The sequence below is a fragment of the Lactuca saligna genome, chromosome 3 (assembly GCF_052625555.1).
Source record: "Lactuca saligna cultivar CGN05327 chromosome 3, ASM5262555v1, whole genome shotgun sequence".
NCBI lineage: Eukaryota > Viridiplantae > Streptophyta > Magnoliopsida > Asterales > Asteraceae > Lactuca > Lactuca saligna.
In genome coordinates, this window is record NC_136419.1 from 177,290,356 (window position 1) to 177,306,308 (window position 15,953).

The 15,953-nt window shown below is 32.3% G+C and overlaps 1 protein-coding gene across 1 annotated transcript; it reads left to right on the plus strand.

The window, feature by feature from the left end:
* Window positions 1–1,393: 1,393 nt before the first annotated feature.
* On the plus strand, window positions 1,394–13,926 carry LOC145036200 (uncharacterized; the record flags this gene model as incomplete). Its single annotated transcript, XM_078984664.1, has 4 exons — window positions 1,394–1,979; window positions 3,708–3,773; window positions 12,786–13,222; window positions 13,301–13,926. Coding segments are annotated over 4 exons (1,710 nt in total), but the record flags the coding sequence as incomplete, so codon positions are not given.
* Window positions 13,927–15,953: the final 2,027 nt, after the last annotated feature.

Genomic DNA, 15,953 nt, shown 5'->3' on the forward strand with positions numbered 1-15,953 from the left:
TGACCATCATAACATTGCTTAAATGGGGTGCAAACCCTCGAATTAGGGTTTTTATCCGAACAGTACCTACTCGCCGAGTCCGGGACCCGACTCGCTGAGTCCATCAATTAAGTCCCGCGTCTTATCCCTCTTCTACTCGGCGAGTTGGTTCTTCAACTCGCCGAGTCCAAGGCCAAAAATGCAAATATTTAAAGATTAATTACAAAGAATATGTACCAAGAACCAGGTGCTACAAATCTCCCCCACTTATATTTTAACTTCTAACTTGATTTACTTCCAAAAATTTTATAAATTACACATTTATCTTCCTCTTACATAATTTCATTTTCAACTACAATATATATAGCCTAGTATGTGTTTAGCAAAAAGATGTGATGTAAGAGAAATATAGTAGTGAAATTTTGAATATCTTAAAAGTAAATCAAGTTAACATTGAAGTTCAAGAACATTATAATGAATATATCAAACAAAATGATGTATTATGGTGTGTTTGGGTACCTAAGCTTATATACCCTTAAGGGTATATTCACTTTTCCCTATATATATATATATATATATATATATATATATATATATATATATATATATATATATATATATATATATATATATATATATATATATATATATATATATATATATATATATATATATATATATATATATATAATTGGGCTATAAGTGGGCTACATCAAATATCCAACGGATTAATGTAGATTAATAAAATCTAGCTAAACTCCTATGTAATCTCTCATATATCAAACAACTTGCTAGTTCTAAATCATGAAATTTGTCGGTTCCATTTTTTATTTTGTGAATTACCATCAATCCCTTTGTATAGAAAATTATACATATCAATAAAATGTCGCATTTTTTGCAAACAATGTAAGCCAAAAAAATATATTATAATATTTTTTAGTCAAGTAGGAATATGCTATTGAATATGATTAGTAGACCTTAGTGATCAGTCATTGAATAAACTCATGTGGGCATAGATCACGACAAAAACAATTTCAACTTCTATATTTAACTACTATTACTTAATATTTATCAATTACAAACAACTTAAATCTCATCGTATTTAAATATTTTTACACTGATTCAGATTGTGAATTCATGAATAAGAGTATAGAATGCTATTGCATATGGGATTAGTTGGCCCTCTTGGTATTGAAAAATCGCATGTTGGCGTACGTGATGTCAACATAATAAGTTTAATATCCATTACGTAAGACCCATCCTAATTTATAGTACAATTTGACAAAAGAAGTATTTTCAGGTCTAAAGTGATATATAAGCTCATCTTGACGCAGGTGTAACGAGTGCTAGTTTCCACTCTAATGGCTTCTTCAAGCAGAAACACCACCACTACCACCAGCAATAGCATCACTAACACCAGAACCACCATCAAAAAGGGTTTGCCACCAATATTAATCTTCAAGTCGGGAAGATTGTTCGAAATTCTTTTTTGATTCCTGCTAATTTCTTCATAAACTGGAGAAAAGCCGAAGAAATATTCAAGAACAACTGGAGAAAAGCCGAAGAAATATTCAAGGAGGACAGAGATGCACTTACTGCTAAACTCAATTCTAATGGCGATAGCGCACTCCACATTGCAATGGACAAGGCGGAAAATATACAGTTTGTTGAGAACCTCTTGAAGGAGATAACCCCGGAGTCGCTTCCAGAAATGGTGAATAACAAAAGAGTCAACCCACTGCATCGTGCTGCAAAGATTGATAACACCATGGTTGCGAAGATGTTGGCCAAGAAAAATCCAGATTTGTTATTCATTTTGGATGTTACTTCCTTACCAATTCATAAAGCAATCATTAACTCTCACAAAACCACTTTCCTATATTTGCTTGATGCATGCAAACAATATATTGAGATCTCCCAAAAAGATGGATATCACAGTCCCTTTGAGGGGGTACATGGTGCCCGTCTTCTCACTAATGCTATTGATTCAGGGTTTTTGGGTGAGTTTTGTGAAGAAACATATCCTCTTCCCATATATAAAAGCCCAAGAGAGTTTCCAAACTATTCAAAAAATCCGGATCATGTTTTGTCTGTTCAAAAAAATCCAGTGAATTTAACTTTTTGTCTAAAAACTCCAACAAAGTTCCAAACCGTCCAAAAAATCCCAATTTTGTTTTGTTTAAGTTCATTGGGTTTTTTTTGAACAGTCAAAACATGATTTGAGTTTTTTAAACGTTTTGGAAATGTTGTTGGTGTAAGTCATTTTCCCGATACGGTAATAAGTCACGTCATCTATTTCTCTTATTTGACTTTCAGAAAAGTGTAACTTAGTTGGGCTTTTTAGATAAAATGTTAAGTTCGTTGGGTTTTTTTTGAACAGTTTGGAAACTTCGTTGGCTTGTAAATCATTTTCCTTATAATCAAGTATTAAGAAACTTAGAATATCCTCATACACACCTCTTTTATATATGTATCTCTATTTGCCTTGAAAATTCTACTTGCAGATGTTTCACATGAATTGATCACGGAGTACCCACACATGGCCAGAACAAAGAGCAAGGATACTTTCCCACTGACGTCTATTGGGAAAAAGTGGGACTTATATTATAGTGGAACCAGATATAACTTCTACCAAAGACTTGTTTATTCTTGTATGTTTCTTCACTTATACTTGATTCATTTATTTGGTGTACATGCATGCGTCATATTGGTCGTAATTTATGATGCATCAGTTATGACATATACCAAAGGCGTCCTCCCTCCTTTAGGCCGATGATTCAAATCCTAAATCCTATGTGGGACATAGGTGGAATTAGGAGTCGATTGGATTTGTGGTTGTGAATGAGTTATACAATGAAATAGATAGTGATTATTTGTAAAGTCTAAGATTCAATCAAATTTGTGGATCATCTATTTAACATGCAAGTGGGTCGGGATTGAATTGGTTATTTTATATGAGTATTGATCATCATCTAACTAATAATCTTTGTTTTGAAGATCTGCCAAGGGAGGAAAATTGTTTACATGATAAAAGTATGATCCAAGATATTGAGAACCAAGAGACTTGTAGTACGAATCCCAAAAACACGAAGAGCCGCTTCTACTCTGGTTTGTGATTTGGAAGTCTAATTATATATATATATATATATATATATATATATATATATATATATATATATATATATATATATATATATATATATATATATATATATATATATATATATATATATATATATGATTTACACAATAGTCGTTTTGACATGATCATGTTTCAAGAACAACATGCTGGCATTCTTTTATTACAAGTGTCAGGTGACAATCTAAGATGATTTTGACATAATTATCTGAAAAAGTGATTAAACCTCCATATAAATTAACCAATATCAACTAATGTAAAATATTGTAAATTAAGTTTCAGCAAACATGATATGCTATCTTGGCTTGTTAAGACTTGCGCACAATACCTTTTGATTTGTCTTCTTTGAATGAAGTTTTATCTTCTTGGAATGAAGATACATTATTTTTCTATTCACAATTAATTGGGATGAAACTAGAACCATTTCGAACATATCTCAGTTGAAATAAATTAAGCGTTAATATGGATTCCACCTTTACATTCCAATGAGGTTGAGTGTTTATTTAAAATAAATGAATAGTAATCAGCCGTAATTATCATTATTTGTTTACTTGAGTTTTTCTCCATTTAACTTCATATATACAACCAGTTCTGTTTTCATGTGTAGTGATCATGAGGATTTATGTCAAAATGTGGAAAGCTGCAATACTGCGTGGTAAGGTTTTCTTTAGTTTCCACTTAAATAAGCGCATTAGTTTCTTCATTTCTGAGTATTAATGTCTTTCACAAAGGCAAATGTGAAGAGTTTTTTGAAAGATTAGTTCCATTCTCGGGTACCCTTATCGTCTCATGTCTACAGCAAAACACATCATGGCACCACCTGAAAATGGTGTTAGAGATAGGGTCCGCATAGATAAGATGCATAATGATTAATTCGTGAAATCTGTGTCTGCATTGTGTATATATGTTCACTCTTCTTAAGTATTATTTCCAATTTATATTGTAGTGGTGTCACGAAATTTATAAACTTTTGTGGATCGATAACTTGAATCCTTCATTAAGCAAACTAAGTTTAACTAGGTTTAGCAAAAAACAGATAACAACCAAATTAATACAAATAGCTAGATATGAATACTAACGAAAAAAGAAAGTAGGATAATGACTAAAATCATTTGATCCCCTCAAGTTGGAGCATGTAAATCTGAGTGCCCAACTTGTCAAGTAGCTTCTACAGGCGATCCAGCCTAATGCCTTAGTAAACATGTTAGCCAATTGTACTTTCGTATCAACGTCAAAAGGCTTTATTTCTTGTGATTCAACATGTTCACGAACAAAATAACAATACATCTCGAAATGTTTTGTCCGCTTCAGTTGAGGATCTTAAGGAAACCATTTGTTTCTTGGTTTTCGATGAAATAGGTGCTTCACCAAAAAGAAGTAAATATCATGAATGAGAATTTCATGAATATGCACACCTAGGCCAGGCAACATCACAATAGGCTATAAGATTAAGACCCCCTTCCTTCAAAATTAAGATTCCTTGTCCTCGGGTAGCCTTTAGATAATGCAGAACCCGAACTCCGGCTTCCGTATGAGGTTGTCATGGATTCTTTACAAACCGACTAAGCATGTGTTGAGTTTTCTATACAACTATACACTAGATTATGGCAGCGGAAACATTCAAAAATCATCCTAAATGTACATGTACCCTAGGATCTAAGTTTGTACGTTATAGCAACGTACTTTTAAAACTAACATTTGAACTAGCAAAAAGGGAAATGATTACTAACCTTTATGACAAAATCGTATTTCCTATTGACTACTTTGTATATCTCGAATTCCATGCAATCACTTGGAAGGTCTAGCACCCAAAGCAGAGTGTCTCTAATGGCTTACACCCAAAAGACTAAAACCCTAAAATATTTAGGAGAGATGAGAGAGGAAAGAGAAATGTAAAATTTTCAACCTTGGGGAAGGTTCGATCGATAATCTTAAAAACCAGAGGGTTCCTTATATAATTGAGGTAACTTGCAGGCAAAGTAGATTTGAATCAATTACATAACCAGATTTAATCTAGATTCAAATCAGTTTCTTATCTGATTACAAGATTGATTCTAGAGGCCACCTAGAAGCGCCAAATCATCCACCCTCTTTAGGGTTTCTAGAATGCTCATCTTGGTCAACTTTTGGACAATTAACATTTAGTCTACACCTTTAATCAATTCCTGATTAATTCTAATTAATTCCTAAGTAATTCTAATTAAATATTAATCAATTCTAATTAATTTATTAACATTTAATAAATCAATTAACTAATTATCTCAATATCCTTAATCCATTATAGATATTTTAGCATTTAAGGGCAATACAAAAAGGACGTTGTCATTATTCCCAAAGTTATATCAATTTAGTTATGACATTGGACATTTATTTCAAACAACATGTTGAATTGACTGTGTAATGTCTAGTCTAGTGGCCTGAAGATAATGTAACATTCCAACAATATGTCAATATTGAATTGCATGTACTTTAGCTTTGTCGGTACTTTAATTTAATTGTAAGTTTTGTTCCATTACAAACGAGCTTGAACGACATACCTTTAAGCCACTCTCTTCTAGAATGTAAAGTATGTATTTGCGTTGATTAAGGACAATTCCATCGAGTCTCCGTGCTACTTATATGCACAACAAATATTTCAAAGCACATAGATCTTTAATATTGAACTGATGATCGAGAAATGACTTGACTTCTTATAATTTAGAAGCATTATTACCAGCAATAATCACATCATCAACATTTATTAAAGAAGCAATGAAGACATCCCTATTCTTAAATATGAACAAGGATGCATAAACATGTGTTTTTTTAAATAGCTTCTAAGTGCTAAAGTAAATTTCTGATACCATTTGTGAAATGTCGGACGTACTCCATATAGGGATTTTTGTAACCTGCAAACAAGCTTTCTCCTTTTCTTGAAAAAACATTTGGAATTTTCGTGTAAAACATCTTCCTGAATGACATCATGTGAAAATGCATTAGTAGTATCAAGTTGATGCACAATTTGGTCATTCTTAGTTACGACAACAATAAGTGTTCTAACTATTACCAATTTTGCAATAGGTGAAAAAATATTATAAAAGTCAACAACCTCCATTCGTAGGAATCCCTTCGTAACCAGCTTTCATTACACTTTTTGATCTCCACATTCGTTTATATTTATTTCATACACCTAGTAGGAATTAATGTCGCGACTTGATCCATTTTGCTACTATGTTATGGGGTTTGACAAAAACCAAAATCTATTATATTTCATCCTATTTTTGTATACTCATCGTCTCACTACATCTTGGCTGGTTGCACAAACCACATTGGTATGGTGTTCACCAATCATTCTTTGCAGTTCACTTTAGAATTGAATCTATAGTCCTTCCGACATCTCTTGAAACTTCCCAACCATTTTCTTTTCTAGCTTATTTAGCATCCCAACCATCAATTTCAGAATTTTGGCCTATGTAGTTTGGTTGGATTGTAATTCAACAATTTCAGCAACTTCATTCTCCTCCACCATTAGGGCACAACTCCTAGTTTTTACCATTTTTGAGAAACTTATACAGTAAGATATCACATCCAAAGGCCAAGTACTTAAACTTCTGAATCTTCCAAGAGCACTACTGTTTAATTTTAAGAACCATGTTATACATAGTTGACTTAAACTCATGTTATGATATCAATTTAAACGCCCCTCGCTAGGGTAATTTAAAAGTACCTTTTAAAATCATTTGATTTTAGGTCAAAATAGATTCATAGTTTTAAAATATGGAAAGTAAATGGTCCTAATTTGAAAAAATATTTAAGTTAGTTTAAAATAGAGAATAATGATCAATTAACACATACTCGGTTAAGTGAAACAACCCAAAACATGGCCTTCTTCGTTTCCTCTCTCAGTTCTACTCATGATCTCTAAGTCTTCAATTTGATCGTATGTCAAAACAAGTTAGGAAATAGAATGTCTAGTGAGAATACAATTAGTTGATTTATTTTTTAGTAAGTGATGATAGAAATCACTCGGTGGAATTAGATCTTCAAAATCAATTTAAACCTAACAAAACTACCAAAGGTTTTAATAAACCAAAATGAAGGGTACTATAGAACCAAATTCAAAACAAAGGGTATATGAACCCAAAACGCAATAACAAAGGGTTTATTAATCCAAAACTAAATAAAATCCAACATGAACAACTAATCCAACAATCGTTAGCTAAATAAGACCAACAAACTTCTAACATATTCAATGTAGCAAATTGAAATAAATCTAACAACATGTAATAATAATAATAATAATAATAATAATAATAATAATAATAATAATAATAATAATAATAATAATAATAATAATAACAACAACAACAACAACAACAAAAACAACAACAACAACATTAACAATAATAATAATAATAATAATAATAATAATAATAATAATAATAATAATAATGCAATATGCATTTATTCCAATAATCAAGTGATGTCGTGTGCAAAATGGAACAAAGATAAATAAGAGTGAACATGTTGGTTCTAATAGAATACCCATTAAAATCTCTTTCAAACCACGTTGATTTTACGAATATCATGATTTTGGCTTCAAATTTGGTTCAACACACATAATTTTAGCAGAAAATTGGAAGTTCATAAAACTGTTAAATGATCATCCAAATTACATCAGTCATACATAAATAAGGAGCATATTTAAAATAGGCATCAAAACAACCATGGGTCATATACAAACCAAAAAACGAAACCCAGAAATTATGAAAAAAAAGCACAAAAGTGTCTATAACTCCATTTAGAAAGTGAATTTCATACTCAAAAGTGGGTAAGTCCCTATTGGAGCCCTGTAGCCAAAGTTATGATCATTTCTGTGAAGCCCCTTTAATCACGCGCTCATGAGCCTCTAGGAACAAAAGGGCCCGATCCTCCACACTAGGACCCACATCATCAAGTCACTATGAATGGTCCAAAACACACTGATGGTTAAAAAGGGACAAACATGGTTGCATCGAATTATGCATAGTGGAATCATTACTAAATATAGAAGAATATCTCAACTGAAACCATATCAATGCCTAATAACTATCAACTAGGTGACATGCTAAGAATAATAAATACACCACACAAAGGATAATGAGCCTCACTTGCACGTGTTTATGATTGTCAAGAAATTTAACCATTCAACTACAAAGTTGAATCTAATGTGGATTAATGAATGACAACCAAGGTCTCTCATCCTACATACAGTTAGGATGTCAAATAGTTTGCAAAACAAAAATGCTTCTCAAATAAGTAAAATCTCTCAAAACACAAACAAGAACAAACTAAAAAATATATGTGTGTATATAGAGAGTTGAGTTAAAAAAAACACACAAAAATTTACCTTATGGTGTGTGTATAAGATTCAAACTTTTTTCTTTATATGCGTACAACGAATGTTTATATGCACGTATCCATATAAATATGCATTTGTGTTTTTATACGTGGCCATTGAGAGCCTCTTCTAGTGTCTAAAAGAATCGTTGGAAGAGGTTGCCAAAAAAAAAATCGTTCATTTGTGTATGCATATACACTTACCTACTCATATAAATCATTTAGAACAAAAACAACACAAAACACGTATATAGAAGTAATGGAAGCGATTAGAAGTTAAAAAAAAAAAAAAGTGAGCCAAACACTAGTTAGAAGCTGAAAAAATCAGTACACACTCTACACACATATTAGCTAAATTTCTCATTAGGCTATGTACTTTTCTCTAATGACTTCCAATTCTTCATAAACTCAATAAATAGTTATTATTGATTATATAACTCTAACTCCTTTCATTTAAAACTCCTTTATTTTTCATAACATTAATATCATAACCAAGTAATAAACTAATGTATCCATGAGTTCAAAAGTGTAGAGGAAGGCAACAAAAACCTACTTAACAATTAAGTCAGCACCATCTCAATGACACATCTAGATCATTTTTCTCAAGTCTTGATGATCAATTAGGATGCCACTATATATAATTTACACACCATAATTACTCTAGTGATTCATGATTCCATTCCAAAAAATGTCATTCAAAGCTCATACATGGGATTGAGAAGCTTAAATTAAACTTTAGACGTTATGAACTTAACAAAATCCTTTATTACATTGAAAACTCTCAACGTATATAAATTTTAGTTATTTGATTTCATTAAACATTTTCCAAATCATTTTGAAATATGTTTTATTTTTAAACTTCACGTTTTGATTCTACTGGTAAATGACAAGTAGAATCATTAATTTCATTCACAAACATCTAAAAGACACATGAAATCACATTTTGAATTCAATTATGAAAATCACACCATTGGTTTACCAAGATTACAAAGATTTGATCTTATTATCATAAAATAGTTTAATATATGAGATAATGGTGAGTGTCACTTTTCCATCAAGGTAGGGTTCTAAAACACAAATTCATCATTTAAGTTGAGATCAACCATTTCTAGGATGAGATGGTGATTGCTTGATGTTCTAAAAATAATTTCTAGCATCAAACACACATATAAATCATTGAGTATACGTAAAAATTCGGATTAAGTATGTATACGAAACCCTAACTAGAAATTTATAGATGTAATAGAAGATATAATACATTTATAAGCACCACAACTCACTCCATGACTCTCTTTATGCAATCACATTCAAGTACCACTACAACCTCTCCACGATTCTCTCAAATTTCCATGGAATAATTTTCCTTCCATCTTTTATCTCAACTCAAATAAAGAAGTGATAAGCTAGTTATTATTAATCTACATCTAATTGGCAAAATAAATTCTTGTAGTTTCTAGCTTCTAAAAGTTAACACCATTTGTTAAAACTCTAACTAAACTTCCATTTTTTTTTTTTTATAATTTTTCCATACTCTACCAACTCTATAACATTTAAGTACTTAACTAGGTCAAAGCTTGTTATGAAAAGTTTGGTTTATTTGACATTTCTAGTCCTTAATTCAAAATTTCTATTATAAGTCTAATAAGTTATCAACTTTCATATCTTTTCTTTAATATTTCAAATGTGACTAATTTAATAATATTAACCTAGTCACTTTATTTATTTATTTATTTTATAAGTAAAAATTTAAGATTTTCAAAAGAAAAAAGAGAGGGTGTTACACCCACGATGAGGTTTAGCTCATCATAAAACCAACTATTACCCGAAAAACATCGCTTATCGTGTCTGTGTGTGTGTGTATGTATGTATGTGTGTATGTGTGTATATATATATATATATATATATATATATATATATATATATATATCCCTATTTAAATAAAAGAATAGTTTTAATTTTCTTTTGCCAAGTGTCACTCTAATACAACTCCTTATTAATATTATGTCATGTGTAATGTAGATATATCAGACAACTCAGTTTAAAATTTAAACTTACATTTTCTAATTATATGTTAAATTTGAAGATAGAATAACAACAAAATTAGATATATCTTTTAATTAAAAATTTATTTAAAATAATTGATTAATAATTATAATTTTTTTTTATGAAAATTTAATTAATTTTGTAATCGTGGTATATATATATATATATATATATATATATATATATATATATATATATATATATATATATATATATATATATATATATATATATATATATGGAAAACAATCCTCTGGATAATTTGATGCCGACAAAGCTAGGTTTCCAAAATCATATATGGTGGTGGTGGTAGATAATGGTGGTGGTGGATGGGGTAGATGGATGGGATGTATTGGTCGTCCTTTTTTAATTCTGAAACTAAAATGTTGAAACCACAACAATAAAAACGATGAGCTTTTTCATAGTTTTATAGTTTTCAACTATACGATGGAGTTGATTGAGATCATTGATCACTATAGTATAAGAGGTGCCACCCATGAGTGGAGGTGCACAAACATTGGGTAAAATCAGCTAAATATCCCTAAATTCGGTTGGGTTGGGATAAGTTGTTATGGGATCGAATTTCGGATTTAACCAGACCACATTTTTTCGTAGGAGAAGGATAATCGGTATAACGGTTTTAGGGTATGATTTGTTCGTTAAAAAATTGTTTCGGTATATCCTATAAAAATAGCTTTTTTTAAGATTCAAATTTAACTCCAACCAAATGAACGCTTCTATTACATTTGGTGGTAAACTACAAAAAAGTTAATGTAGTAGCGAAATTGGTTGTTATATGAAATTGGAATTTATCTAGTCCAATAATTCTTTAGTGTTACCCTCTACTTTGGTCGTTGGAGATCATATCCCTTCTGAAACTTTTTCTTCTTGGATATACACATTGACGGATAGTAAAAGTGGTACTTTAGTGAAACATAATTTTGTATCATTTCAACGTTGTTCAAGTAAATCCTACAAACAAACATATATTTCCATATATTTATTGCTTAGTCTTGATCTTCGTTATGATGTAACCTTGTCGCTAAGAGAAAAACAGATTCTCAAGTTATTCGAAAGGCTTGAAGGGCTAGTAATCTAGTGGGCAAGGAGGTTGAAATCATAAATTACGGCTCCTTTTGTCTCCATCAAAAAAATAATAATAATAAAAATAAATAAATAAATAAATAAAATCAGGGATTTTAAATCCCTTGATGGTAAAACGGGCTTAACACTTGATGTTATAATTTCTCAATTTGCTACTCAAGGTTGAAGTTCGTTGGCATCTACTAGCAACTTTCATTAAACTATTATATTCTTTGTAATTTGCATCACGGTTACTATATTCCCATGCCCTCCTCATATGATCAACTATTAAATGATTTGGTTGACCATATTTAGTTGTATAACAGTGAAATAACTTTTAAAATATATTTAATTTTCAACTAATATTTTTTTTTTGTTTTGGCTATATTTAAATTTACGGTAAACATATTTTTTGTTGTAACATGCTTTCAAACATATTATTAGTAGAATCTAACCTATACTATTGTCAGAGTTAGGTACTAATAGAGTTTCACCACATTGGTTACAAAAAAGACGATAATTGCTTGTCTCTCATTAGTCGAATCATGTATTATATATAATTAACCTCTAAATGTCAAAGAATCGGCAGAATTATAGACTTTGAATCTTACAATTATTCCCGATTTCGCTTAATTACAAAGTCTAATTTTATCTCGTTTAAAAATACTACTGGAGGATCATGACAAACTTCACAAATGTTTTTTGCTATAAAGCTCACTAATAAAATGTCAAAGTAGTAATATTTGGCCCCAACATCTTGGAGAGAGAACTGCTAAAACCTTAAGTATATATCAAATGTAATCTCTCTAATTCGACTCACTAAAAACATCTGATGTATGCCCATATGATCAGTTTGTTTGTATATCTTCTTTAAAGACCTTTTTATCTTTATCTTCTAGCAAAGTTTCATAGTTCAAATTCGATCTACACCGAACACATATCATTATCATCATGTCCTTTTACTTCGAAATCTTTTTTGCTATTGTTATCATGATCCTTCCAATAATGTATCTTGTAAAACAACGTCAGCCTTGTAAGCATTTACTTTTCAGAATCGAGCTACCATCATTGCCAATTTCTTTAAAAGTTACCTAGTAAATAAGAAGACAAGTTATTCTCTTCCTACCAATATTTCATTCATAGTTGACAATTAAATGGTTTGTTTACATCAAATTAACTGCAGTTCCACACATCAAGCACCTCCTGGAGGAAAAAGCAAAACATAATGAAGCTCTTGTCGTGCTGAAGCGTATATGTCAAGAAGTTTGTACAATTACTACCGAAAGTGAAATTTGCAAACAGTATTGTGATGCAATGAAGTTTGCAGTGAATAATGATACTCCAGAAGTAATAGAAGAGATCATCAAATCTTTTCCATACGCAATTTGGACCAAGATCGATGGTTATAGCCTTATTCAAGTTGCAATAAGAAACCGCTCTGAAAAGGTTTACAATTTTCTACTATGTCATCTCTCTTATGACAAATATGCACATCAACAACGTCGAGACAAAGATGATAATAATCTATTACACTTGGCTGCAAAATTGGCACCAGTACACAAACTCAATCTGGTTTCTGGAGCAGCTCTACAAATGCAAAGGGAGTTACAATGGTTTGAGGTGAACATATTTTTGGTGTATTGATGAACTTTTTTAGTTTATATATCTTTGTTTTCTTTAATGTTAGTTAACGTATAGGAAGTGGGAAACTTTGTGAAACCGAAGTACAAGGATCAAAAAACCAAAAAGGAAGAGACACCAATTATGGTGTTTAGAGAAGAACACAAGGAGTTGAGAAAAGAAGGCGAAGAGTGGATGAAGAAGACAGCGGATTCATACACAATTGTAGCTGCACTTATAATTACGATAGTTTTTGCAGCAGAGATTACTGTGCCTGGTGGAAATGATGGTGACACTGGCAAAGCAATTTATGAAATAAAACTCAGTTTCGTTGTATTTGCAGTTTCGGATGCAATATCATTATTTGCGTCCACCACTTCGTTGTTGTTGTTTCTATCCATTCTCACAACACGTTATCGAGAGGAGGATTTTCTGTATAAGTTGCCTACAAGATTAATACTTGGCCTTGGGATGTTGTTCTTGTCGGTAACCTCGATGATGGTAGCTTTTAGTGCAACATTGTATCTTATGTTTGGACAAGAAAAGGCATGGTTAATGATCCCGATAGCCACATTAACATGTCTGCCAATTGCTTCGTTCGTGACATTACAACTACCATTGCTTGTTGGTGTGATTTCTTCAACGTATGGTCAAGGAATCTTTGTTACCCAAAGTGATCGTAGGATGAAAAAGTCATGAAAAAGATGGTGTGTTCTAAGACATGTACTTTCGTAATTTGATAATCTATGCAATGATGTGGTTATGAGAAAATTTGAGTGATGATTCATGACGTAATATGATCAATTGGTTTCCATACAAATCTAGCAGGATGAGCGATTATTATATCAATGTTCAACATTGTTTGCATGCAAGGACTTGCAAAAGCGGTAAGTTGTCAATATATATGTTAGTTATTTATCTATTAGTTATAGTATATCCAAGAGTTTATCGCCATTCTTTCGTAAGTACGGTTCATTGTATGTATTTTGGTATATCGTATTGATATCATTTTATGGGAAATACACTCATTATAATGGTATTAGAGCCCCCTCTTTTCTCTCTATGTAATAGTCCGTTTGAAATTAATATAATAATAATAATAAATAAAGCCTCGATATATATTTTATATTTTATTTTATTTTAGCTCTAAATCCGTAATAACTGATCAGTGCTATCCAAGGGAGTTAAATGTTATAATTTCAAGAATTTGGAGTATAAATTGTATCTTTTGGACTTGAAGTGTAAAGAATTTCATGAACAATGGTTGTTTGGTAAATAATGGGTCTAATCTGAAAATGTTAGTGGTTGGAGGGGCTGGAAGTGTCAAATGCACATTTAAGTTTGGAATTGGAGACGGGAGATCAAACCCGTCACTCATATCATCCCTTCATCCGATATAGCACCCAATACCCTCTCAAACCCAAACCCTAATCTTAATTGCACCTGCCACCTTGTATCCCCAATGTCCAGCCGCCACCACCCCCTTGACGTTGCCTTGAACGGCCGAGAGTCAGCGCCGTTGCGCCCACTGTCGACGAAGTCGGAACCCCGAAGTCGACCTCGTAAGTTGTTGTTGTCGGCGATAGTGAATACCGACATTTTGTGGCCAATGTTACATCTTCTTCTCCGATAATGGCCAGCCCTTCCACCCCTTCGTTCTTTCTACCATATCTTTGAGTCTTGTTGACACTGTCGCCCGAGCGGCTGCTCCTTTTGTTGCGTCCTTCGGTTTCCATCTGCCACCGTATGGGTGGCGGTGTTGTGTGGGTCATTTCGTGTGTTTGGATGCGTGTTTCCAATTATGCCAGCGTTTGTGTGTGTGTGTGTATTTGTTGGTCGGAGATCGTAAGGACCACCATTGCAGCCAACCATGGTGGTTGCCACCACATGCTGCCATTCTGCCACCACCAGATGCGACTTTGGTTGGTTGTGTGTATATATATGTGTTTGGATGGATGTTTGAAATGCATTATCATAGTTTTGGCCTAAAATCATAACCAGCGCCACCGTAAGGTGGTGGCTACCGCCGTAAACCCCTGTTGACCACTATTACCCAAGGTGGTAGTGGGTGGTGCCTGACTTATTTAACATTAATTAGCCTAAAAATTTAACCATTGGAATAATTGGCAAGCGATTGGGTTGGAAACCCTAATTAGGGTTTAGAAAACCCTAATTTTGGATATGTTAGTTTTGGAGTTGCCGGGACCCGCACTTTGGACCATTGGAATTGAATTATGAATTACGCCCGACCACACTATATGATTCACCTAGTAGAATGGTGGACTTAATGGATTAAGTCGTTAGTGGGTTAAATATTTTTAATTAACCATAATCGTCATTTTATGTGAAAACCCTAATTGTGTTGGGCTTTTTCTGTTGGGCTTAGATATTTGGACTATGGATGTGCCCTCTAATAATAAGTATATGGACTAGGAAATTTAGATGGGCTTTAGGGTAAGGTCCATGTGAAGGGTTTGGGCCCAGTTTGGAAAATTGAGCTATATGTTGGGCATTAGTTCATGGTTTGGCTTTTGGGCCTTTAGATTGTATGTTTTGGCCTTGGGCTGGGATCAAACTTGGTTGGGGGTAAAGTAGTCTTTTTACCCCAAACATGGACTTATGGTTATGTATTATTGGGTGTTGCTTTGATGTTGACATTTCGGGAATCTATCATCCAACAACTAGAGTTTTATATGTGAGACTTTACCAGTGGGAGGTGAGTCTCCTCACT